Source organism: Urocitellus parryii, chromosome 5 (assembly GCF_045843805.1).
Source record: "Urocitellus parryii isolate mUroPar1 chromosome 5, mUroPar1.hap1, whole genome shotgun sequence".
Classification (NCBI taxonomy): Eukaryota; Metazoa; Chordata; class Mammalia; order Rodentia; family Sciuridae; genus Urocitellus; species Urocitellus parryii.
Genome location: NC_135535.1, coordinates 63,364,648 through 63,389,439, shown reverse-complemented (window position 1 = coordinate 63,389,439; position 24,792 = coordinate 63,364,648). Strand labels below are relative to the sequence as shown.

The 24,792-nt window shown below is 47.6% G+C and overlaps 2 protein-coding genes across 2 annotated transcripts; both read left to right on the top strand.

Annotated features, from left to right (window-relative positions):
- The first annotated feature begins 7,822 nt into the window (after positions 1-7,822).
- Positions 7,823-12,640, top strand: Igfbp6 (insulin like growth factor binding protein 6). Its single transcript, XM_026398785.1, has 4 exons — positions 7,823-8,347; positions 11,289-11,425; positions 11,574-11,693; positions 12,305-12,640. Exons 1-4 carry the CDS (start codon positions 8,020-8,022, stop codon positions 12,425-12,427), a joined length of 708 nt encoding a protein of 235 aa, XP_026254570.1. The 5' UTR covers positions 7,823-8,019; the 3' UTR covers positions 12,428-12,640.
- Positions 12,641-14,332: 1,692 nt separating this feature from the next.
- Soat2 (sterol O-acyltransferase 2) lies at positions 14,333-24,169 on the top strand. The gene is made up of 14 exons (XM_026398788.2): positions 14,333-14,393; positions 15,271-15,407; positions 15,707-15,766; positions 16,085-16,192; positions 18,317-18,593; positions 19,038-19,107; positions 19,658-19,742; positions 20,186-20,231; positions 20,413-20,542; positions 21,915-22,012; positions 22,360-22,458; positions 22,951-23,086; positions 23,520-23,665; positions 23,854-24,169. The coding sequence occupies exons 1-14, from the start codon at positions 14,388-14,390 to the stop codon at positions 23,902-23,904; spliced, it is 1,449 nt and encodes a 482-aa protein (XP_026254573.2). The 5' UTR covers positions 14,333-14,387; the 3' UTR covers positions 23,905-24,169.
- The last annotated feature ends 623 nt before the right edge of the window (positions 24,170-24,792 follow it).

Genomic DNA, 24,792 nt, shown 5'->3' with positions numbered 1-24,792 from the left:
CAAGCTTTGCATTTCCTGAACGCTCATTGGGTGCCATATGTGATGCTAAAAGCTTTAACAGGAATGCCCCTTTAATCTACTTACCACCCTTATTAAATAAATTTTGCTTTTATCTCCTTTTTACGCATTAGGAGCCAGAGGCTGGCCTCCGTAGCCCTTGTGCTTAATTGTTACCATGTGCTTTATTCTCTTTCAAGCTCCATTTCGTGTCACGTTCGTTCATTCTGAAAAGGACATTCCATTCCGGGACGAGAGAACTTAAGATGCAAAAAGGACAGTAGCATGAAACCCAATGCTGTTCAGGAGCCGAGAAGTTTGATAGGAATAAATGAAAGGTCGGATCAGAATATGAAAGGAGGAAGGACAGTAACATTTATTGAAAACCTTATTGCCATTGTGGGGAGTTCGCACTCTTGAATGAGGAGTTCGCCTGTTTCCTGCTATCACCAAATCTTTTTTTTTTTTCCATACAGAAAGATTTCTCCTTCCTCTGTAGCACCTTATTTATTTACACTTATAACAGTCTTATTTCGATTGCGTATGTAGACCTGTCTCTGCTCCTTCAGACCTCAGATCTATTTCAATCTTATCCTAACTAGATACTCTAAAGTGTTGAATCCAAAAGGATAGAGCCTTTCACATATCATACACAAACAGTGGCCACTTGGCATAATGAAAATGGATGGCAGAAAAGGGGTGAATAGAAAACAGGGAAACTTGGATTAGAGCTTCAGTTCTGTGTGACGGAAAGGTCACGTCTTGTTCTCATCCACAAACAAGAATTATTGAAGCATGTGTCTTCTTAGCTCCATTCTTGCCGCTGGAGTACACAGTCTTGAATGGCTACCCTACCCAACCCAACTCATCTCCAGCTCCTGGGTCCTGCATCATTTCTCCTCCACTCCTCTTTCTGAGTTAGGAAAATACATCAAGTCCCAAGAGTGTGTGACGTGTGAGTGGCTGCCAGAGTCCTATCCAGCCCACATGGGTCTCGTTTCATAAACTACCTAGCTAACTAGGTCCTGACATGGAGGGAATTGGCAAAAGAAATTGTTTCCAGAATGGCTGATGGCACTAGGAATTTCCTCATCTTCAAATTCCAGATATAGGACTAGTCCATTGGTATTTTCAGGACCTAATTGGTAATTTATGCTTGGCATCTACATGTAATTGATTAAATAGTCTTATTGAGGTATAACTGACAAACAATAACCCATACATATTTAAGGTGTACAATCATTATGTTGAATATACACCCATGAATATGGCTCCACAATCACAATAGTGACTATATCATCAGTTCCAAAAGTTTCTTCATGCTCCTTTATGATGCTTCCCTTCCACCCTCCCATCTCTAGGACACCACTCACCTGCTTTTTTGATAGCAGTTTATTTGCATTCTCTAAAATGTTATATATAAGAGGAATTACATGTAAATGGTATTTGGAGTGTGTGTCTGATTTCTTTATTTAGTGTAATTATCTTGAGATTCATCCATGTTTCTTGCACCAATAGTTTATTCCTTTTATTGCAGAATAGTATGCCATTGTTTGGATATATCACAATTTGTTTATCCATTATCTGTTGATGAACATTTGGTTGTTTCCAGGTTTGGGCTATTACAAATAAAGGTATTATATTGGGCTGGGGTTGTGGCTCAGTGGTAGAACACTCGCCTAGCAGTGCAAGGCCTTAGGTTCCATCCTCAGCACCATGTTATAATAAATAAATAAAATAAAGGTATTGTGTCCAGCTGCAACTAAAAAATAAATATTAAAAAAATAAAGCTATTATAAATATTTATATACAATATTCTTTGTATGGACATGTATTAGCTTTCAGTTACTGTAATAATATAAATCAACTTAACAAGAGGAAAGGTTTATTTTGGCCCAGTTTTGAAGATTTCATTCAGTAACTGACTGGCCCCATTGCTTTGGGACTGCAGAAACACAGTCCATCATGGTGAGCAGAGGAGGCCTGCTCACCTTGTGACCTAGCATTAAAGAGGCATAAAGGAAGGCAACCCTCTGTTTGGACCCCTTCTTGCAGGAGCTCCACTTCCTATTTCTTAAATAAATCCTCTTACTTTGCTCTTAAATGGAAAAAAATAAGAGGGACAAAGGAGGGGACTAAGTTACCAATACCCCCTTCAAGAGCACACCCCCAAGTAACTGGGACATTTCTAAATAGGCTTCAACTTTAAAGGGTCACATGTCACCTCCCAATAGATTCAGAGGCTGGTAACAAGTACTTAGCACATAAGCCTTTGGGGCTACTTTTCCAAACAGCAGAACATGTGTTTCATTCTCTCTGGGGCATATATCTAGGAATGATTGCCTGGATTACCCAATAGAAGCATGGCTAACCCTTTAAAAAAATTATACATAGTTTTTAGTTGATAGACCTTTATTTTATTCATTTATTTATATGCGGTGCTGAGAATGTAACCCAGTGCCTCACACATGCTAGGCAGGCACTCTTCCACTGAGCCACAACCCTAGCTCCATGGCTAACTTGTTGAGAAGTTTCCAATTTGTTTTTCAAAGTGGTTGCACCATTTTAAATTCATAGAAATACTGTATCAGTATTTTTTTATACCTTTATTTTATTTATTTATCTTTATGTGGTGCTGAGGATCGAACCCAGGGCCTTACATGTGCTAGGCGAGTGCTCTACTGCCGAGCCACAATCCCAGCCCCCTGTATCAGTATTTGAGTTGTTGCACATCCTTGCCCATACTTGGCTGTGGTCATTCCTTTAATTTTATCAGTGTGTGTGTGTGTGTGTGTGTGTGTGTGTGTGTGTTTATGTGTGTATGTGTAGTAATGCGGATTGATCCCAGGGGTATTTACTTTACCACTGAGCCACTGAGGTACATTCTCAGCCCTTTTTTTTTTTTTTTTTTTTTTTTTTTGAGACAGGGTCTCACTAGTTGTTCAAGCTAATCTCCAGTGTAGCTGGTTAACGGTGTCATTCAAAGAGCAGAAGTTCTTAATTGTAAAGATGGTATGACTTATCAAGTTTTATCTTATGGATCACGTTTTTGGTGTTATGTTTTTAAAAAATGTAGCCAGTAGCAATGGCACACACCTGTAATCCCAGTGACTTGGGAGACTGAGGCAGGAGGATTCCAAGTTTGAAGCCAGCCTCAGCAACTTAGCCAGGCCCTAAGCAACTTAGAGAGACACTGTCTCAAAAAGGGCTGGGGATGTAGCTTAGAGGTAAAGTGCCCCTGAGTTTAATTCCCAGTACCAAAAAAAAAAAGGTACGTTTTAGGTTTTAATTTGTCTATAATTCATTTAAAATGTTTTTTAATTTTAAACGATTTTACACTTGCAAAAATATTACATGGAGTTCCATATGCCCTTCACCTAGTATTCTTGAATATCAACATTTTATGTAACCATAGTGCAGTCATTGAAACTAATATATTAATGTTGGTACAATTATTTATAGATCTTATTCAAATGTCACCAATTTTTCAATTAATGTCTTTTTTCTTTCACAAGATTCAATCCAGGATTCCACATTACATTTACTTATACCTCTTTATTCCCCTCAGTTTAGAATAGTTTTTTAGTTTGTATTATTCTTTTTTTCTTTTTTCTGGGGATCGAACCCAGGGACACTCTACCACTGAGCCACATCCCCAGCCCTTTTTATTTTTTGTTATGAGACAGGGTCTCACTAAGTTGCTGAGACTGGCCTCAAACTTCTGATCCTCTTGCCTCAGTCTCTTCAGAGATTACAGGCATGAAACACCACAGTTAGCTATTTGTGTGTGTGTGTGTGTGTGTGTGTGTGTGTGTGTGTGTGTGTGTCTTAAATTTCTAGTTAGATTGTAAGTGATTTGAGAATATCCCCCCATACCTTTTTTTTTTTCTGGACCCCCAGCTTCCAGTGCATCCAAAATCCTTCTGGAAGGATTTTGGAATTGACACAAGTAAATATTAGCCTTTTTTGGTGAGAGCAAAAGCAGTCCCAGGAGAGGGGGTTGAGAGGTAAATCCCAACTACTCAAGAGGCTAAGGCAGGAGGATCACAAATTTGAAGCCAGCCTTGATAACTTAGTGCTTAGTGAGCTCATGTCTCAAAATTAAAAAATAAAAAGGGCAGGGAATGCAGCTCAGTGGTAGAGCACCCCTAGTACCATCAAAAAAAAAAAAAAGTGGTGGGGGAGTAATTATTTAGCCTCACTTTTGAACAAACAAAAACTATATATCTCATACCCTGAGGATTTAGAAATAAATAAGACAGGGTCTTGGCTTTCAAAATTGTAGTCTAGGGCTGGAGTTTGGCTCAGTGTAGAGCACCCACTTAGCATGTGAGAGGCCTTGTGCTCTATCCCCACCACCCCCACCCACCACACACACACAAAGAACAAACATCAGACAAAATAAAACTGAGAAATATCATACAAAACAACTGACCTATACTCTTGTTTTTTTTTTTTTTAAAGAGAGAGAGACACAGAGAGAGAGACAATTTATTAATATTTATTTTTTGGTTCTCGGCAGACACAACATCTTTCTTTGTATGTGGTGCTGAGGATGGAACCCGGGCCGCACGCATGCCAGACGAGCACGCTACTGCTTGAGCCACATCCCCAGCCCCTATACTCTTGTTTTTAAAATATCTTTTTAGTTGTAGATGTACACAATACCTTTATTTTATTTGTTTATTTTTATGTGGTGCTGGGGAATGAACCCAGAGCCTCACGCATGTGTTAGGCAAGAGTTCTACCACTGAGCCACAACCCCGGGCCCTATTTGTTTATTTTTATGTGGTGCTGAGAATAGAACCCAGTGCTTCACACATGCAAGGCAAGCACTCTACCATTGAGCTACAGCCCTAGCCCATGACCTAAACTGAATAGCCTGGCATGGTGACACACTATGGTATCACCTGTAATTACATGGTGACCATTTGTAATTCCAAAGACTTGCCAGGTTGAGGCAGAAGAATTACAAGTTCAAGGCCAGCTTCAGCAATTTAGTGAGGCCCTAGGCAACTTGATGAGGACTTGCCTCAAAATAAAAAAATTTTAAAAGGCTGTGGAGGTTGTGGATCAGTGGTACAGCGCTTGCCTAGCATGTGTGAGGCACTGGGATCAATTCTCAACATCACATATAAATAAATTAATAAAATAAAGGTACATCATCATTTAAAAAAAAAAATTTTAAAGGGGGGGCCAGGGATGTGGTTCAGTGGTTTGGCGCCCCTGAGTTCAATCCCTGGTACCAAAAAAAAAAAAAAAAAAAAGAATGGAGGGCTGGGAATACAGTAGCAGAACACTACTTCTACTGCAAAAAAAAAAAAAAAAAAAAAAGTAATAAGAAATATAAAATAGCAACACAATAATATGTATGAATTCAGAGGAAGTTAAGACTTCAGTTGGCCCCTGTCTGCAAGGAGACTTGTGAGACCCCCAGCATAGCTGGGCATACAACTCTGGATATTCATACCGGAAGGATGGAGGAAAGGAGAAGTGCAGTGCCTTGAGCTATTCTGGATTGTGCAATCCTGCTTAGACTGTAGGAAGAGACCAAGGGGGCAGTGGGAACCAAAAGCAGGGAGAATGGGCAGGAGGGCAGATGAGGAGGGAGTGGTGGATGTTAGAAATTAGCAGGGTGCCGGGATTGCTAGGCAAAATAAACTACCAGTGAGAAGTACAAATATCCCAAAAGGCACATTGGGACCCTGCAAGTTACCATTTCTCCCCCCTGTTCAACTTCCTATAGATTTTTCCATCTCATTCAGGAACAACAAGCGGAAATCCAGGAGAAAGACCCTAGAAAGAAACACATGCAGAACAAAAACAAAACAAAGCAAACCATGCTGGGTTCAGTGGCTCACAGCTATAATCCCAGATACTCTGGAGACTAAGGCAGGAGGATCTCAAATTCAAGGTCAGCCTTAGAAATTTAGTGAGGCCCTAAGCAATTCAGTGAGAACTTGTCTCAAAATAAAAAATAAAAAGGGGGGCTGGGGATGTGGCTCAAGTGGTAGCTCGCCTAGCATGCGTGAGGCGCTGGGTTTGATTCTCAGCACCACATAAAAATAAAATAAAGATATTGTGTCCTCCTAAAACTAAAAAATAAATATTTTTAAAATTTTTAAAAATAAAAGGGACTGGGGGGACTGGGGTTGTAGTTCAGTGGTAGAGCGCTTGCCTAGCATGTGTGAGGCACTGGGTTCCATCCTCAGCACCACATAAAAATAAAGGCGTGTGTGTGTGTGTGTGTGTGTGTGTGTGTGTGTGTGTGTGTATGGCAGGGGCAAGGACTGAGGATGTACTTCAGTGGTGGAGCACTGGCCTAGCAGGCACAAGAAAAAGAAAAGAATGGGGGCCTGGATTCAATCCCCAGTACCACCAAAAAAGAAACAAAAGACTGATAAGAGTTTAGGCCCAGGAGCCAAGTTCCCCACCCTGGGGTCAGAGCTTGGGAGTAGGAGGTCACAGAGCCCTTGGTGGAGAAGAGCTGTTACCCACTCCTTCTCTTCCCAGACTGTCCCATCTGCCCTGAGTATCTCAGGGCAACGGGGAAAACACTACTTCCCAAATGCAGATGCTAGGATCCCAGAGTATCCCTGGAAGGCGGGGCTGCAAATGAGGCTCTTTTTATATTGTATTTGTCCCAAAGTTCAGAAAGTCCTTGCTGAAACTCTTGCTTGGGGGCCCAGAATTTAAACTTAGTCACTGCCTGAAGTCCTTGTTTTAGGAAAGATTGAGTTGGTTGTTGCATAACCCAGAGCTGGGCGGGTGTGGGTTGCAGAAGGAAACATTTCCTCTTCCTTTATCCTGTGATGCTGGAGTGCTAGGGGTTGGCCAGGCACTGCCTGGAGAAGGAAGGGCTGGTCAGGAGCGGCTAAGACAGACCAGCTGAGAAAGGCAGGCAAGTGTCTGGATGCAAACACTCAGATCCTCTCCAAAGCCTCCTGGGCACAAAAGCATACCCTGAGAAATCTAGAAACCGCGTTGCATGCTTGTGAGGAGGAGGACAGGTTTAGGGAAAGGAGAGGAATGAAGAAGGATAACCTAAAGAGTTGGGAGGTGGGGTGGGGTCTGCTCTCTGTCCACTGTCCCCCAAGAACATCCAGAATATGAGTTCATCTAAATTTGCCCCCACACTCCAGAGTTTCAGCTGGATAATACCCCCTTTCCCTAACTCCCAGGTGTTTGGCTAATTTTCACTTTGAACACTCAGCCCCTTTTCAGTCCTTCTAGACTCAACGTGACTACTCCACAATGCTAGGGCTTCCTGCAGCTTACTCCAGGTGTATTCCTCTCCACCTTCTCCCCTATTTTATCCCTAGCTCCCCAGAACCCCTTCTATCATCTTACCCCAGTCCTACTCTCCCTAAACCTATTCTCCCCATAGACAATACTCAGGGAGACTTACTCTTCCCCTTCCCCAATTTTGCTTTTCCTCTCCTCACTTTGGGTCTCTTCCGTCAGCAGTAGGTTCTCCCAACACCCCATGATCCATCATCTCCATCTTCTTTCTTTGCATTTGTCCCCCCCTCCCCTCGCTCCCTTGTCGGTTCGTTTTTTAAGCCCCCCATCTTCTCACTCCAAACCCGAGTCTCCACGTGCCTTTCATACTCCTACACATACACACAAACTGGATTTCAGGTTTCCCCCTCATCTCACTCCAGTCCTTCCCTTCTTCCACTCCTCCCCACCCTCCAGTCCCTCCAGCCAGCTGTACAGCTCCCAAATTCCGGGCGAGATTCCCAGGAACAAAGCAAGAAAAACCAGAGCAATTTGGGAAGTAAACAGAAACTGGGAAGGGAGCGGGGAGAGAAGAGTGGGGAGGACCCAGGTGGTGGGGGGGGCTCTCCAGTCCCACCCAGTTTAGGGAAAGCCTCTGCCTTCTCCCCCACCGCCCCCCTTCACCTGGCTCTTAAAGGGCCGGCCCCTGACCGACGGCTACTTAAGGCAGAGGGGCGGCAACGGACAGCAGCTACTCTACGACTGCTCTGAAAGGAGTGGACGGGGGCAAAAATCCTGACGATGACCCCCTACAGGCTACTGCCACCACTGCTGCTGCTAACTCTGCTGCTTGCTGCCCGCCCAACAGGCGCCTTGGCGCAGTGCCCAGGCTGCGGGCAGGGGATGCAGGTGGGATGTCCTGGGGGCTGCGCGCAAGAGGATGAGGGACAGCCGGCGGAGGGCTGTGAAGAAACCGGGGGCTGTCTCAGGAGAGAGGGGCAGCAGTGTGGGGTCTACACCCCTAACTGCGCCGCGGGACTACAGTGCCAGCCGCACAAGGACGAGGAGGCGCCTTTGAGAGCGTTGCTGCTGGGCAGGGGCCGCTGCAGCCCGGCCCGGGAAGCCGCTGGTGAGTCCGCGCTCCGCCCCTGCCCCGCCCACCTGAGACCCGCACTTCTCCCCGCGCGGATCTAGAGACGCAGCGAACAGCCCTGCGAGATAGATCCTGGCCGGTGCTGCTTCTTCCTCCCTGACCTTAGGAAAGGGGCACACTCTGGGGGTAAGGGGCAAGTGCAGGGAACAGAAGGCTGGGATGTGGCTAGGGAATCTAGGAATATAGTAGGAAATGAACTCCTAACTTTCCTTTTTGCTCCTTCTATTTATTCTCCCTTGAGGGAAAGGGCTGGGGAGGAGGATAGAGGGTTTTAGAGCCATCCCACGGGCCCCAGCTCCTTCAGCCCTGGATGCCCAAGCTGGAGACAGGACCCAGCTTCCTTCCTTTCGGAGGAGGAAAGGGAACCCCAGACACCCAAATTCTGCACATTGAGCAATAGTTGCTTTCCTCCTAATGTCAGAATTGGAAGCACCTGAACTTGAGGTCTAGAGGAGAAGATGACCAGAGCTGTACTAGACTACACGGGGGAGAGTGGGTAGGCCCTGGAGAGCCCGGGAAGAAAGAAGGAGGTGGGAAAAGAGGGAATTTGCCAAACCATGCTTATGATTTAAACCTGCTCAAAACCCTCCACTGGAGCTCCCCACCCAGCTCTACCCCAGGGAAGAGCAAAGGAGGCTGAGTCATTGGATGGGTGGGATCAAAGTGAGTCAGCACTCAAAAGATGGGGGGGCAACAGGGAGATGGGAGGAAGCAGGAAATGCAAGTGCCCCCATCCCAGAGCATCTGAGTTCCTGATTTCTTTCATGGGAGGGATGAGACATGAAATTGGAGTCTCTTTCAATCCCAAGTGCCTGAGTCCAGGCTTCCAGAGGTCCTCCTGGAAGGGGCGATTAGAGTGGGTCAAAGAAGGCAGTTTGAGGTACTAAATGCTGGGTCTTAAAAAGATAGGGAAACCAGAGAAACAAGGGTTAGAGTCGGATTGGGTCGCTGGTAGTGAAGGCGGATGAGAGCTTGTCCCTGGGCATGGAGAAGGAAAGACCATCCCTGCATTCCTTCCAATATCTAATTTTATTTATAGCTGGGGCAAATTTCAAGCAGTGCATTCTCCCTTCCCTGCCTTAATCTAGCCCTGGATTATTTTTTACCTTTTTCTATTCCTGGACGCTCCACCGGACCACCTCTCTCATCAGAAACTTTCTCTAGAGTAAGAGCAACCCACAGGTTGGAAACCCCTCATTCCTTGTACCTTTGTAACCTTCTTCGCATCATGGCTAAGGGCTGAATCCACATGCTCCTGGGACTAATAAGGTTGAGCTGAACTGAGCCACAGGGGAACAGAAGGGAGAGGTATCCACTGCAGTGCCCCCAAAGAAATCACATGTCAAACTTGGGAGGGGTAGGTTGAGTCACAGCAGGGTCACAGCCAGGACATACATTCCATTTGGGTCCCAGTTGATCCCCTCCTACATCATTGCTTTCCTGCCCCATCTTCCTGTCTTGGTGCACCCCCTTGTGGCTTCTGATGGAACAGCCAGGTCTTTTCACCTATAGCTTAAAAGCCTCAAAAAAATCAGTAGTGCAAAATTTGTTTTCAATTTTTGTTTTTCAAAATGCCTCTTCTTTATAAGCCTTAAAATTACTCTGGGGGCTGGGATTGTGGCTCAGCGGTAGAGCGCTCGCATAGCACGGGCGGGACCCGGGTTCGATCCTCAGCAACACATAAAAATAAAAGCATTGTGTTGTGTCCATCTACACCTAAAAAATTGAAAAAAAAAATATATAATAAAATAAAATAAAAAAATTACTCTGGGAGCCGGGCACAGTGGCACATGCCTGTAATCCCAGTGGCTAGGGAGGCTGAGGCAGGAGGATTGCGAGTTAAAAGCTAGCCTTAGCAAGATCAAGGTGCTAAGCAACTCAATGAAACCCTGTTTCTAGATTCATATTCTTTTGTGTGTGTGGTGCTGGGAATTGAACCAGGGCCTTAGTGAATGCAAGGCAAGCACTCTACCAGCTGAGCTACATCCCCAGCCCGAAACCCGGTCTCTAAATAAAATACAAAAAACAGGGCTGGGGTTGTTGCTCAGTGGTCACGTGCCCCTGAGTTCAATCCCTGGTACCAAAAAAAAAAAAAAAATTACCCTGGGAAGCCAGGTGCAGTGGCATACACCTATAATCCCAGTGACTTTAGGGGTTGAGTTGAGACAGAAAAAAATCACAAGTTCAAAGCCAGCCTCAGCAATTTAGCAAGGTCCTAAGCAACTTAGCAATACCCTGTCTCAAAATGAAAAATAAAAGGTTGGGGTTGTAGCTTAGTGGTAGAGCACTTGCCTCACACGGGTGAGGCCCTGGGTTTGATTCCCAGTACCATGTTAAATAAATAAATAAATAAACAAACAAACAAATAAATAAATAAACAAACAAATAAAAGATATTGTGTCAATCTACAACTAAAAAAAAATATTTTTTAAAAATGAAAAATAGGGGCTGGGGATGTGGCTCAAGCGGTAGTGTATTCGCCTGGCATGCGTGTGGCCCGGGTTCGATCCTCAGCACCACATACCAACAAAGATGTTGTGTCCGCCGAAAACTAAAAAATAAATATTAAAATTATCTCTCTCTCTCTCTTTAAAAAAAACATGAAAAATAAAAACGGCTGGGGATGTGACTCAGTAGTTGAGCACTCCTAGGTTTAATGACCGGCCCCAAAATAAATAAATACATAAATAAATAAAATTACTTTGGGGAATAATGTCAGGAAAAGTAATATAACTGTTTTCAGAGAAAGAAACTGGCTAGGATGAGGCAGAGGAGCCAGCTTCTAACCTCCCATGGTTTTCTCTCCTACACCTTAAGGCCCTCTGTTCCTCCATTCCAGTGGGTAGGGGTGGACAGGACTCTTCTCTGCATGGCACCTAGCTGATCTTTTGCCTCTTTGTTCTTCCTGTGGCCATAGAGAATCCAAAGGAGAGTAAACCCCAAGGAGGCACCACTCATCCACAGGACGTGAACCGCAGAGACCACCAGAAGAATCCAGGGACCTCCACCACTCCTGCTCGGCACAATCCTGGGGGTGTCCAAGAAACTGAGATGGTGAGTCTGGGGCTGGTAGGAGCAGGAGAGGTGGGGAACCCTGGAGACTTCTATCTCAGACTGCTTCTGGTGGCTTGGATAAGTCTCCAGTGTTGGTCTGGGGGATCCTGGCTTGTGGGGCCCTGAGCCACCGCTCTCCCTCCCCTAGGGCCCCTGCCGCAGACACCTGGACTCAGTGCTACAGCAACTCCAGACTGAGGTCTTCAGAGGGTCTCACACCCTCTATGTACCAAATTGTGACCATCGAGGCTTCTATCGGAAGCGGCAGGTAAGATGAGGCCTTTCCTCCCCAGTACAAGGAATGGGGAGGGGCACTTACAGAGTTGCCTAAATAAGACACTGTCCCTGCCTATCAGGATTTCCAACTTTAGCACCCACACAAACATAAAGAATAATTAGGGCTGAGGATTGTGCTTCAGTGGTAGAGCTCTTGCCCAGCATGCACAAGGTCCTGGGTTTAATCCCCATCACTGAAGAAAAAAAAAATATCTAAGTATACATTGTGGTAGAGGACTTAAAGTCCCCAAGGAGTGGCCTCTCAGTAGCTCTCAAACTTGAGGCCCAGAATCATCTGGAAGGCTTGGGAACACAGATGGCTAAGCCCTACGTGCAGAGTTCGGACTCAGTAGGTCTGGGACAGGGTCTGAGAATTTATATATCTAATACATACCCTAGTGCTATTGGTGCTGTTGGTTTGGGAGTCATACTTGAAAACTCTTTTCTGTCCTAGCAGAATGGGTACAACTTAATGGGTGAAGAGGGGGAAGGGAAACCAGGGCCCTACTGTCCTGAGGAACCTGAGGTATTTCTGAATACTCAGGCTGCAGAGTTCCGTCCCACCTCGGGCCTCACCCTTCATCTGTGTGCCTCTCTCCCCAGTGTCGTTCCTCCCAGGGACAGCGCCGAGGCCCCTGCTGGTGTGTGGATCGGATGGGCCAGCCTCTACCCGGGTCTCCAGATGGCAATGGAAGCTCCCTCTGTCACACAGGGGGCAGTGGCTAAAGCAGGGTGGGGAGCAGCAGGGCCAGTGGCAGGAGCGTGGGGCTGTCATCTTGGGTTATTAAGTGATAAGTAACTCAGGGGCTTTGAGTCCCACCATACACCTTCAGGCCCTGTGTCATTGTCCCCCTCACTCCTGGGTCCTATTTCACATCTAGTTGAAATAATTGTTGGTATCAGCCTGGGAGGTTAATAAAGCTGTGTTGGGGGTCTCCGGCCTGTGTCTCTGTGTCCACCTCTCACTGTTCTAAAGCCCCAGGCCCTGTCTCCCACAGCAGCCCACTCATACCATGTCCCCCTTCCCTATGTACTATCTTCAGTCCCTCGCACTGCACTTGGGAGGACTTGCAGGACACAGCAAGTAGCACCGCATGGCGCTGTCAAGCCTCCTTCAGCTCTCCACTGGGAGGTAGAGAGAAGGGAGACACTGAAATCATGGCCTCCATCAGAGGTCGTGACCTAATTTCCAACAATGATCTTTGGACATGGGGGAGGGGAAGGATTAATAGTTAATCCCCAACAGGAACTCATCAAAGAAAAATTCTCAAAACACCCATTTGTTACTACAAACAGAGGAAGGAAAATATTTATTGAGCCCATTTCCACGGATCAGGACTGAGCTGTGTGATTTTGACTTGGACTACTTATTTTGGGCTTCCAATAACCTCGTGAGGTAGGGAGTTTTTGCCTCCATTTTTCAAAGGAAGCTTAAATAGTTTGAGTCATTTGCCTGGAATTACAGGGCTAGTAAATAATAGAGAGAAGTTTACATCTGGTTCTTCAGTGTCAAGTAAAAACTTGTTTGGTTTCCCTTCTGCCTGTTAACCCAAGCAGGTGTAGGACAGAGCTGACAATCAGGGGCCCTAGCACCCAATATTTCCTAGAGGTGGTCACACGTACCACCCGCCATCAGAATATTATTGCCCACCTCGTCTCACGGTCTCAGGAGGCCGAATGCACTGATACAGGAAGATGTTTTTAACTCCTCCCTGACCTTCAAGCCTGTGGGAGAATGACTGGAAAGCAAACTGTGATAAGTGATAAGCCTCAGAGAGGCAAAGTCCCCCTTCCAGCCTCACACAGAGCCACCACTCCTGTGGGAGGGAGAGCAGGTTTGGAGCTGAGTGACTGGGTGGTGGCGTTGGGGGGATGAGGCCCTCTCGGTGACAGCCAGCAGGGCAGAACTGGCTCTGAGAAGCCCTGTCTTGAGATAACCTACTGTGTCCTGGAGGTCCCCTCCACCTGAAAGGACTTTAGCCTCTGGAGCTGCCAGCTGAGCTGAGTGGGACAAGAGCTCGGCAGGCTGGCTGTGAAGGAAAGGAGGGAGCACAGGCCACAGCCACTTGCTGCCCACTCAGACTGGCATATGGAACCAATGGGGACTCATTTGCGGAGGAGAGAAGGGCTGGGAGGGGAACCGGAGGAGCGACCCTCTGGAGAAGGTGAGCCACCCTCAGGGAGGGCACAAAGCTCAGGGCTGGGGATGCACTGTTGAGCGGGGCCTCCTACCGGCTAACTTCAACCCTTCCCCTTGTACTGGGAGGAAGGGAAGGCAGATGCTGGTGTCTGCCCCACACGGCTCAGCCTAGATGTGGAGGAGAAAAGGGCCATTCAGAAAGGTGGTCTTCTCTTATCTTTCTGACCCTTTAACCAGAGAGGGTAATGGAATAGCTTCGTATTCCCTGGGGCCCCTGTTTCCAATAATGTCATCATATCCCTCTTGCCAATGGCCTCTTCATCTACAAAAATAACTTCCTCTTCTACTTGCCCCACCAGAGATACTAGATATTGACTGATTGGGAAGAGGGGAGGCTGCTAAGCTACAGAGGTGTTTCCTGTACAAAGCATACCCCTGGGTCTACAGAACCCTAACTCCTCCCCCTTGAGTGTTCCCTTTGACCCCCTCCTCCTAGGAAACACTGAGACGCACAGAGCCCCAGACTTGGTGCAATGGACCCGACATATGGAGGTGAGGGACCTCAGAGACCTGGGGTCAAGATGGACAGGTCCTTGGGGTGGCAGGAGGCAAGGAAGGGTGAGGACTGGCTTGGTAATAAAGATGATTTGTTCTCAAGTGCAAAGTTCAGATTAGAGCCCAGCACAGTGACTCACACCTGTAGTCTCAGTGACTTGGGAGGCTGAGACAGGAGGATTACAAGTTTGAGGCCAGCTGGGCAACTTAGTGAGACTCTGTCTTAAAAACTTAAAAGGGCTTAGTGGTAGAGTGCCCCTGTGTTTAATCCCCAGTACTGCAAACAACAAACATTAGGTTGGAATTAAGGGTTAAGATGGCAGACTTTGAAAAACAGGTTCTCGAGATGGGACAAAAGTCAGCATATAGAGTGTTAGTGAGGTTAGAGGTCAGAGGTAAGCAAATAAGGATTGGAAACGACCTGATAGAAATTCAGACCCAGGAAGTGGGAGGAGCATTGCTCCTCTGGTCATTCCCTTTTTTGGGAGAAAGGGGGATACCAGGGATTGAACTCAGGGGCACTCAGTCACTGAGCCACAACCCAGGCCTATTTTGTATTTTATTTAGAGACAAGGTCTCATGGAGTTGCTTAGTGCCTCACCATTGTTGAGGCTGGCTCTGAACTCGTGATCCTCCTGCCTCAGCCTCCTGAGCCACTGGGATTACAGGAGTGTGCTACCCCGCCCAGCTCTGAGGTCATTCTTGATTTTCACTGATGTCACAGGAAGCCAGGAGGCAAATGGCTGGGGAATCTCTGGGCATGGCTTGTCATCTTTCTACCCCTATCACTTGGCATAGAGAGAAGCTAGGTAAATGTCTGGTAAGTGAAAAGAAATCTGGCTGGCTGGAGGAACAGTGGACTTTTGTCCTGTAGGCAGTGAAGATGCAATTGTTGGAGCAAGCACAGGAAAAGCTGGTGGAGCTGCTGGATCGGGCCATATGGGAGGCCATACAATCCCACCCGCCACAAGACAGACCTCTGCCCTCCCCTTACCCAGCTCCCTTAAGCAAGTGAGTCTGAGGATCCAGAAAACTGGGGAATGACTGCAGGGTGCTCAGAAGGACCCTGAGCCACAAACGTGTACCTTTTGCCAGCTTTGGCATGGCCTTGACCTCAGGCTCCCCACTTCTCCCCCATTGCCCTGACTCCCTGATACTAACCTCCACCTTCTGGGCCTTGCTCTGCCCTGATCCTGATCTTCACCTGATACTACCCTGGGCTCACACGAACTGACCTTCTGCATGAAGCTGTCCTCTGCCCACTGCCTTCTTCCTCTGGAGCCTGACCCTAACCAGCTGTTTTAATTCAGGACCCAGAAGCCATCCTTTGGGAGACGGAAAGTTTTCGTCGTCCGCAAATCCTTGCTTGAGTAAGTCAGGGGGAGATAGGAACAGGAGGAAAAGAAAGAGCTTCAACTGGGGATCAAGGATACCTTGTTTCTTATTCCTAGGCTCTAGGTGGCTTGTGGGGAGAATCGGAGAGGGTTTCTAAGGCTCAGTTCCCACTGTTTGCCCTGGATGTGCTTGTAGAAGAAAGGAGATCTGGATGAGAAGTCTCAGCCATATCTCAGAACTTAGCTGGAAGTTCTGGATCAGTAGACCCCATGTCCTTCTGTGTACAGTACTTGATCTAGTCCATATGACCCCGAGGGCTGTCCCATACTGACCTTAGGTCCCTGTCTCTCCAGTGAGCTGATGGAGGTGCAGCATTTCCGTACCATCTACCACATGTTTATCGCCGGCCTGTGTGTCTTCATCATTAGCACCCTGGCCATCGACTTCATTGATGAGGGCAGGTAGGCCCCCCTCCTGCCTGGGATAGGCACATCAATCAGATCAGACCCTCTAGCTCCCAGTACTCCATGTGCCCCTGACCCCAAAGGGCATATGCTCTGATTGAGGACATTCACCAGCAAACTTCTCACATAAAACACTTTTATACTCCTGCCCTCCCTGGCCTTGGATGGCCCTTGAGCTCTCTTCCCGGGGCCAGACATTCTGGGGATACCATGCCCCCACTGTTTTCTCTTTCTTTCTTTTGGGGGATATCAGGGATTGAACTCAGGGGCACTTAACCACTGAGCCACATCCCCAGCCCTGGCTTTGAACTCGTGATCCTGCTACCTCAGCCTTCTGAGCTACTGGGATTACAGGTGTGGCCACTGCACGCAGCTTCTCAATAGTAATCTTGCCTGGAGGCAGATGTAGGTGTGTGCTTATACATGTACCCTCAAACACTCCTTTCCAAGTAGGTCTGTTCAAGTAACCGTCATCATCATGGAGTACCTACTGGCTCCCATGAGCCATTGCTGATCTTGTGGGGAAGACAGACATGTGCAATGTCTTTTTTTTTTTTTTTAAAAGAAAGAGTGAGAGAGAGTGAGAAAGAGGGAGAGAGAGAGAGAACTTTAATATTTATTTTTCAGTATTTGGCGGACACAGCATCTTTGTCTGTATGTGGTGCTGAGGATCGAACCCGGGCCGCACGCATGCCAGGCGAGCGCGCTACCACTTGAGCCACATCCCCAGCCCCAATGTGCAATGTCTTGGTTGTTTTTTCCACAGAGCATCCCCTCCCTATTCTGATGATGAGCCTCAGAGTGCTGCAAATTCCTGGGGTCTGTATTTTCAAGACTTCCACCTTCCCCCTGACCTCACCTTAACTTGGGCTTAAGAAGCAGTAAAAGACAGAGGACCAATTATGCTCACCTAGCATTCCCTGAGTTAGATCCCTGTGCCTCAAATACACACAAACAAACAAACTTCAAATACACTTTTTATTGTAAAGTGATAGTCCTTCTTGAGCATTTTTCATGCATGCGCGTGCGCACACACACACACACACACACACACTTCAATGAGATGTATGTTGTGGGAGTTTGTTTTATTATTTATTTAGTTAGTTAGTTTTAGTTGTTGTCAGACCTTTATTTTATTTATTTATATGCGGTGCTGAGAATCGAACCCAGTACCTCACACATGCCAAGCAAGTGTGCTACTGCTGAGCCACAGCCTCAGGCCTGTTGTGGGAGTTTTTATAAACTCTTGTTTTATATCTATTATTTTGCAATTTGTTTTTTCACTGAACAAATTTCTTAGGGATTTTTCCATGTCAATCCACTGATTTTAGCAACTCCAGAGTATGGAGGTTCCAGATTTTGTTCATTTAGTTCTTTATTAACAGATATTTAGGTTGTTTCTCATTTTTCACCTTTATAAACCATATCCCTTCCCTCATCTCCCATGCTGAGGATGGAACCCAGGGCCTCATCCCAGCCACATCCCAGCTCATAAACCATGTTCTGTTAACCTAGGGAAGCAACAAACTGAACAATTTACATTCTTTTAGCATGGGTCTACAACTACAGACACTCTAAAGAAATAAAACTAGTGAAAATCAAAGTTGAATTCTAAATACCTCATACTATAACATTTGGGATATACAGAGTACTGAACCCCACAAAATTCACAAAGGCCTCCAAGAATCATTTAGAATCAAATCCATTCCATGGCTGGGTCTCCTGAGGCAATGCCCTGGCTAGATTTGCCAGGCAGCAGAAACATCTTGATCACCTTCCCTGATGGGGCTTGCACAGCCTTCCCAAGGCACCTCTGTTGCTGTGGTGGCACACACCTGTAATCCCAGCCAGGAGGGAGACTGAGCCAAGGCAATCACAAGTTCAAGGTCAGCCTGGGCAATTTAGTGAGATCCTGTTTCAAAATTTAAAAAAGTAAAAAGGGCTGGGGATATAGCTCAGTGTAGGGCCCTTGCCTAGTATGTTTAAGGCCCTGGGTTCAATCCCCAGCACCAACAAACAAACAACAAAAGCCCCGGCAGCTTATCCTCCAAGATCTCTGACTCAAGAGCACGGGGATCAGGATGGGCTACACTTTTGTCTACAGTCTCTCCTTCCCCCAAGGCTGGTGCTGGAGTTTGATCTGCTGATCTTCAGCTTCGGACAGCTGCCCCTGGCGCTGGTGACGTGGGTCCCCATGTTCCTGGCCACTCTGCTGGCGCCCTACCAGGCCCTGCGACTGTGGGCCAGGCCCAGGACAGGGGGCGCCTGGATGCTGAGGGCGGTCCTGGGCTGTGTGCTGCTGGCTGCCCACGCTGCGGTGCTCTGTGTGCTCCCAATCCACGTGGCATTGAAGCATGAGCTCCCGCCAGCCTCGCGTTGCATCCTAGTCTTTGAGCAGGTGAGGACAAGCCCCGCTGCTGGCAAGCCCAGCGTGCAGGGGGAAGGGGTACAAGCCAAAAGCAGGGCCATTTCTGCAGAGGGTGAGCCTGGAAGAGGGGCGTGGCCCATGTGAAGGAGGCGTTTGATGGTGCTGGAGGAGGTGGAGCTAGTTAATAGGGGCATAGTCAGCTAGGAGGATTTGTGGAATCCGCAGGCTCTGAACAAAAGTAAACTAAAGGGGCAAGGGGCAAACCACAGAGGCAGACTGATCTGTTCAGAGGACATATTTTTCTTTTTGTCTGATCATCTGATAGTCCAACACGGAAGGCTTCTGGGAGGGAGGGGTAAAGTGGGACAGGAGAGGCTAGGGTGGGGTCTGCCTCGGTGGTAAATGAGAGCAGAGAGGTTAAGTGATTTGCTCAGAACCACAAGGCAACTTGACCTCCCTTTTACTCCACCCCAGGTCAGGCTCCTGATGAAAAGTTACTCCTTCCTGAGAGAGGCTGTGCCTGGGACCCTTCGTGCCAGAGGACGTGAGGCCTTTCTCTGACCTTGTCATGAACTTGGCCTTCTTGGCTGGTTGAAGGAAGCCAGCAGTTACAGGATGCTCATAAAACTCTGCGCTCCCAAGCTGGTCTTGGCCAGCAGACACAGCTCTGGCCTCCAGCTGGGCTCTAAGGCCTTAGTCATTAGAGTTCTCAGGCCCCACCTCTGAGAGACCACACTTTGTTACCCAAGATTTCTGGAGTTTAGACCTGGCGTTGTGAACTTTCTATGAGAAAGTCAGAATAGAAGGGGAAGGAGCCTGGGAATTTGTGGCTGCCAAATGCAGCTCTGGCCACAGCAGGTCCTGTGCTAGAAAATGGGGTGCCTGGAATGGGAAAGAGGGGGTATGAAATAGCAAATTCAGCTCCTGACCCCCTAACTACTCCTCCTGCCTGAATCTGGACCCCATATCCAGCCTCTCACCCATCTACCCTGTGCTATGTGTCTCTCTATTCTCCAATCCCATCCCCTTCCCCAGCAGCCCATTCACCTCTGTTCTCTGCCTTTCCCTTCCTGATCCTTCTCATTCCTCCCCAGGTGAGGGCATCTGGGCCCCCAGTTTCTCCAGCTACCTCTACTTCCTTTTCTGCCCCACACTCATCTACCGGGAGACTTACCCCAGGTAAGACCCTGCAACCCCTCCCCAAGTGCCTAGGCCCATCAGGCACCTTGACCTTTAACTCATCTCTCACCCCGGGCACTGGCCACTTGCTCAGGAGGCATCCCATAATAAAGATGGGAAATAAATGGGAGGTAGACTAGCCCTTTTCCTTGTGCAACCTATCATTGACGCTAGGATGATTAACTGTCCTGGTTTTCCCAGTTCCGTTCTGATTTTCATACTGAAAATTCTACACATCCCAGAAAACTCCCAATGTTGAGACCCAAGCTATAACTTCACTTGATGTCATTGTTATGAAAAGTCTAAAATGTTCTAGACCCCTATCCCTCCGGATAATCCACCCAGGCCTGAGCAACTGAGGGAGCTGCAGAGAGAGGGCCACAGGCCTGAGCAAGAAATGACACAAAAGGACAAGAAGCATATTATTCTTTTTGCTGCTACAGGACACCCAGCGTCAGGTGGAATTACGTGGCCAAGAACTTTGCCCAGGTCAGAAGATGGTAAAGAAGGGTGGCCAACTGTGATTCATGGTGGCTGGGGGAGACCTGGGGAGGAGGGAGATGGTGGTACCAAGGGAAGAGAGAGGAGAGGCTGGGCCAGAGGTTCAATTCCAAGGCAAAGAGCCAGCGCCAGCACCCCCTCATAGTGTATGTCCCCACTCTCTCTGTAGGCCCTGGGCTGTGTGCTCTATGCCTGCTTCATCCTGGGCCGCCTCTGTGTTCCTATCTTTGCCAACATGAGCCGGGAGCCCTTCAGCACTCGGGCCCTGCTGCTCTCTATCATGCATGCCACTCTGCCAGGTAAGTCATCCAGGGTGGGCAGGAGAAGGTGGGCCCTGGAGAAGGCTTAGCAGGGAAGGCCTTGCTCTTTGCTTTTGCCAGATCCTCTCACATCTCTCCCGCCTGTCCATGCTCATTGCCATTGTCTCCATTCAGCCCCCTCAACTGTCTCCCTACCCCCCCCAATCTTTCCTCTCCCATCTGTGAACTGATGGATTCCCTGGTGAATTTCTGTATATACCCTCCCTTGCTTCAAAAATATCACTATTCTAGCACTAAATAAGGCCTGTTTCAGATTTTCTTTTTTTTCTTTTCTTTTTTTTTAGTTGTAGTTGGACACAATGCCTTTATTTTATTTATTTTTATGTGGTACTGAGGATCGAACACAGTGCCTCACACGTACTAGATGAGCGTTGTACCTTGAGCCACAACCTCAGCCCCTGTTTCAGACTTTCTTTTCAAAACAAAACAAGACAAAAAACCTGATTCCCATTGTTGACATGAGATTTAAACCATTGATCTGTTCAGGCTTGGTGGCACACCACGCTGTAATCCCAGCTACTCAGGAGGCTGAGGCAGGAGGATTACAAGTTTGAGGCCTTAGCAACTTGGCAAGACCTTTTCTTAAAATAAAAAATAAAAATAGAAAGGGCTAAGAATATAGCTCAGTGGTAGCACATTCCTGGGTTTAATCCCCAGCACCATAAAATAAATAAACAAACAAATAAACCTTTAGCCTGGTACTCAAGGCCCCTTCCTATGTGATCCTAGTCTTCCTTTATTTTATTTATTTATTGATTGATGTCTCACTATGTTACCCAGGCTGGTCTTGGATTCTTGGCTCAAGTGATCCTCCTGCCTCAGTCTCCCAAATAGCTGGGACTACAGACATCTCACATCACCCTGCTAAGCCTTTCTTTTTCAGCCATCATTTATGGTGACCCACCCCTTGCTCTGCACTTCCAAGCACATCCATGGCCACCATAATTAGCTGCCATTACATTTGATCTTGATACATGGTTGGACATGTCTGTCTCTTTGTTTGTGTCTCTCCAACTACTCTGAGAACTCCCAAAGACCAAGGCTTTGAGAATCTTTTTTTTTTTTTTTTTTTTTTTGGTGGTTCTGGGGATTGAACCCAGGGCCTTGTGGATGCGAGGCAAGCACTCTACCAACTGAGCTGTATCCCCAGAATGGCAAATCATTTTTGTATTTCCAACATCTGGCATGGAGTAGATGTCAAGAACATATTCATGAAAAAATGGGTGAATTAACAAATGTATGAATATATGAACAGTTAATGAATGCTTGGTAAGAGTTGGGCCCTCGTTGTTGGTCAGGGCGGCCTGGAGGTCCAGGCTGGTTGGACAGCAGCCCTTGTCCTCACTGCCAGGCATCTTCATGTTGCTGCTCATCTTCTTCGCCTTCCTGCACTGCTGGCTCAATGCTTTTGCAGAGATGCTGCGGTTTGGAGACAGGATGTTCTACAGGGTGGGTCCTGGACCTGAGCTACCTGAAAACTGGAGGCAGGAAGAGTTAGGGAGGGTTGGGGTGATGATGGCATTTGGGTGTCACCTAGCTGTGCTATTAAGCTCCCACATAAGCAATGGAGTTTTTAGGTGTAGGAATGATGTGTCCCCTCCACTATCTGACCATCCAGGGCTAGTTGCTTTTATGGGAATGGTACCATGGAATCTTCTTAAGATGGTGGGGTAGGAAAGAGGGCAGGAGGGAGCTGGGGTGATAGGGGAGAGAGTATAGGCAGAGGGGGCAGTGGGAAGGAGCTGGGGCCTAGGATGCTTATCTCCTTTCCCCACCGAACTCCACTCCCTCCCCAGGACTGGTGGAACTCAACATCCTTCTCCAACTACTACCGCACTTGGAACGTGGTGGTCCACGACTGGCTGTACAGCTACGTGTATCAGGATGGGCTGTGGGTATGGGCCCTGCAGACCCCTTCATGTCCTATAGGAGAGGCTCTCCAGAGCACCCTCCCCCACCGTCCCGCTGCACCATCAGCTCCTTATCAAACCTGAGGGCCCTGGAGACAACCTTTCTCCATTCTACCCAACCCAATAGGCAGAAAGTCTTCCTTACGACCTAACTTCCTTCCTTCTTTACTCCTAATTTCACCCTCTCCACAAGATATTTCTTTCCTTCTTAGCCTTTGAAGGAACATGCGTAGAGCAATTTTCAGTTACCAAGAGTTTTCACATGCATTTCATTAGCACAGTTAATCCTGAAAAATTGCTGCCAAGGCCCAATAAGCTAATTCAATGCTGCTGAACAAGACTGATGTTAAGCCCTTTGGACCCCAGATCCCATATTCTTTCCATCACTCCACATTCCCTCCTGGCTTCCTTAAAAGGAGGCTCTTAGTGGAGGGGTGCAGGGAGACTTACTCCCCACTCCCCTTCTTGCTCTGCCAGCTCCTTGGTGGCCGGGGCCGAGGGGCAGCCATGCTGGGCGTGTTCCTGGTCTCTGCAGTGGTGCATGAGTACATCTTCTGCTTTGTCCTGGGATTCTTCTACCCCGTCATGCTGATGCTCTTCCTTGTCATTGGGGGTGAGCTTGGCCTCTGTGCCACTGGAGAGGAAGTCTTCCTCCTGCTTCTGGGGATCCTAGAAGCTGCTGGGTTTGCGGGTGGGTTAGGGAGGGACTTGGGAACAGGGAGGGAGGCCACAGGGATGTCTCGAGGGATGTGGGAGAAGTTTTCTGGTTGGAGAGTATTTGAATAGGGGACATAGATGGAGACAAGGGGAAAAAACTAGAATGTGGTTTGGAGGTTCAGTGTGAGATCCAGGATATTGAGGTGGAAGCTGAGTAATCCTGGTTCACATGAGTCACTTGAGATCTCCAAGAATTTCTGAAGCTGGGTTCAAGGTCTTCCCCAATGAGGCCTTCCTGCCCCAGCACTTCCCAGTACCCTGGGATGGGGGGGGAAGCCAGGGAGACAATGCACAGGGATCTGGAGTGACAACTTTTTCTCCTACACCAGGGCTACTGAACTTCACAATGAATGACAGGCACACGGGCCCCGCGTGGAATGTGTTGATGTGGACCTTACTCTTTCTGGGCCAGGGCATCCAAGTCAGCCTGTACTGCCAGGAATGGTATGCACGACGGCACTGTCCCCTGCCCCAGGTAAGAGAACACAACCCTCACCCGGTTGGTTCCCCATCCCCAGGCGGACACACCCAATAGCCAGCCACAGTGGTTCTCAATTCAACACCCAAAGTCAGGGGCCAGGGCCTGTGGTTCTCATGTCTTGGATGCACCAAGGTGGGTCACCAGAAATGACTTCATTCACAATCCATCCTTCTCTGGTACAGACAACCTTCTGGGGGCTGCTAACACCTCGATCTTGGTCCTGCCATGCCTAGAGGTCAGGACTCTTGCTCCATCCAGATGACACCATCAAGCTCTTCTGTACCTGCAAAGTCTGAGACTGAGGCTCTTCTCTACACTCTCATACCTGGCTCTGAGTCAGGGGACTTGCATGTAGGGTCTCACTGAGGAGTTGCAGGGACTTGGGTCTATGGCCCTGCAGGCAGCCGAGCACAGATTCTGCATAGGGGGAGACTCTTCAATACCCACTTCCATGAATTGGGCACAAGTTCCCCTCATAACTGATGGCTTGATAGACTTAGGGAGACTTGAGGGAACCTTACAGATTTGGTGAATGTGGAGGGACTCAGAGCAACAGGGGCCACCAAGATTTGAGAAGGGTTTGGTTTTTGATTTTATATACTTCTCAAAACAACAATAAATTATTTGTCTCCCTTTTTATCCATTCATGTGTTTATTTATTCATTCATCATTTGTTGAATTTTCACTTTTGTGCCAGGCACTGTTGAAGTGTTGTATTTGCAGAAGAAAGAACTTGTTGCAGGAAGGACTGAGAATCTGAGGTGACACTCTGGTTTACCTCCTCTATGTCAAACCCCACCCCCACCCCCGCAAACCCTGACTTAACACCTCTGCCACTTCTGCTCCTTCTCCAGTGCATGTGTCCATATTCCATTAATTCTTCCACTTCTGGCAACATCTGGAACACTCTTGAGAGTGCATACAGCCGGCCTCCTTTCCTTTAGCAGACCAGGAGAGGAAACTTCTGATAGACACGTGGCAAGTCTTTTAATTTGAAGAGCCTGTTTTCACAACTATAAAATGGAAATCAAATTAGGGAATGGGCTGATTGTATGGGGACAGAAGTTCAAAACATTTGCATGCAAATATGCTTCAGAAACCAAGCCAGGCATGGTGGTGCA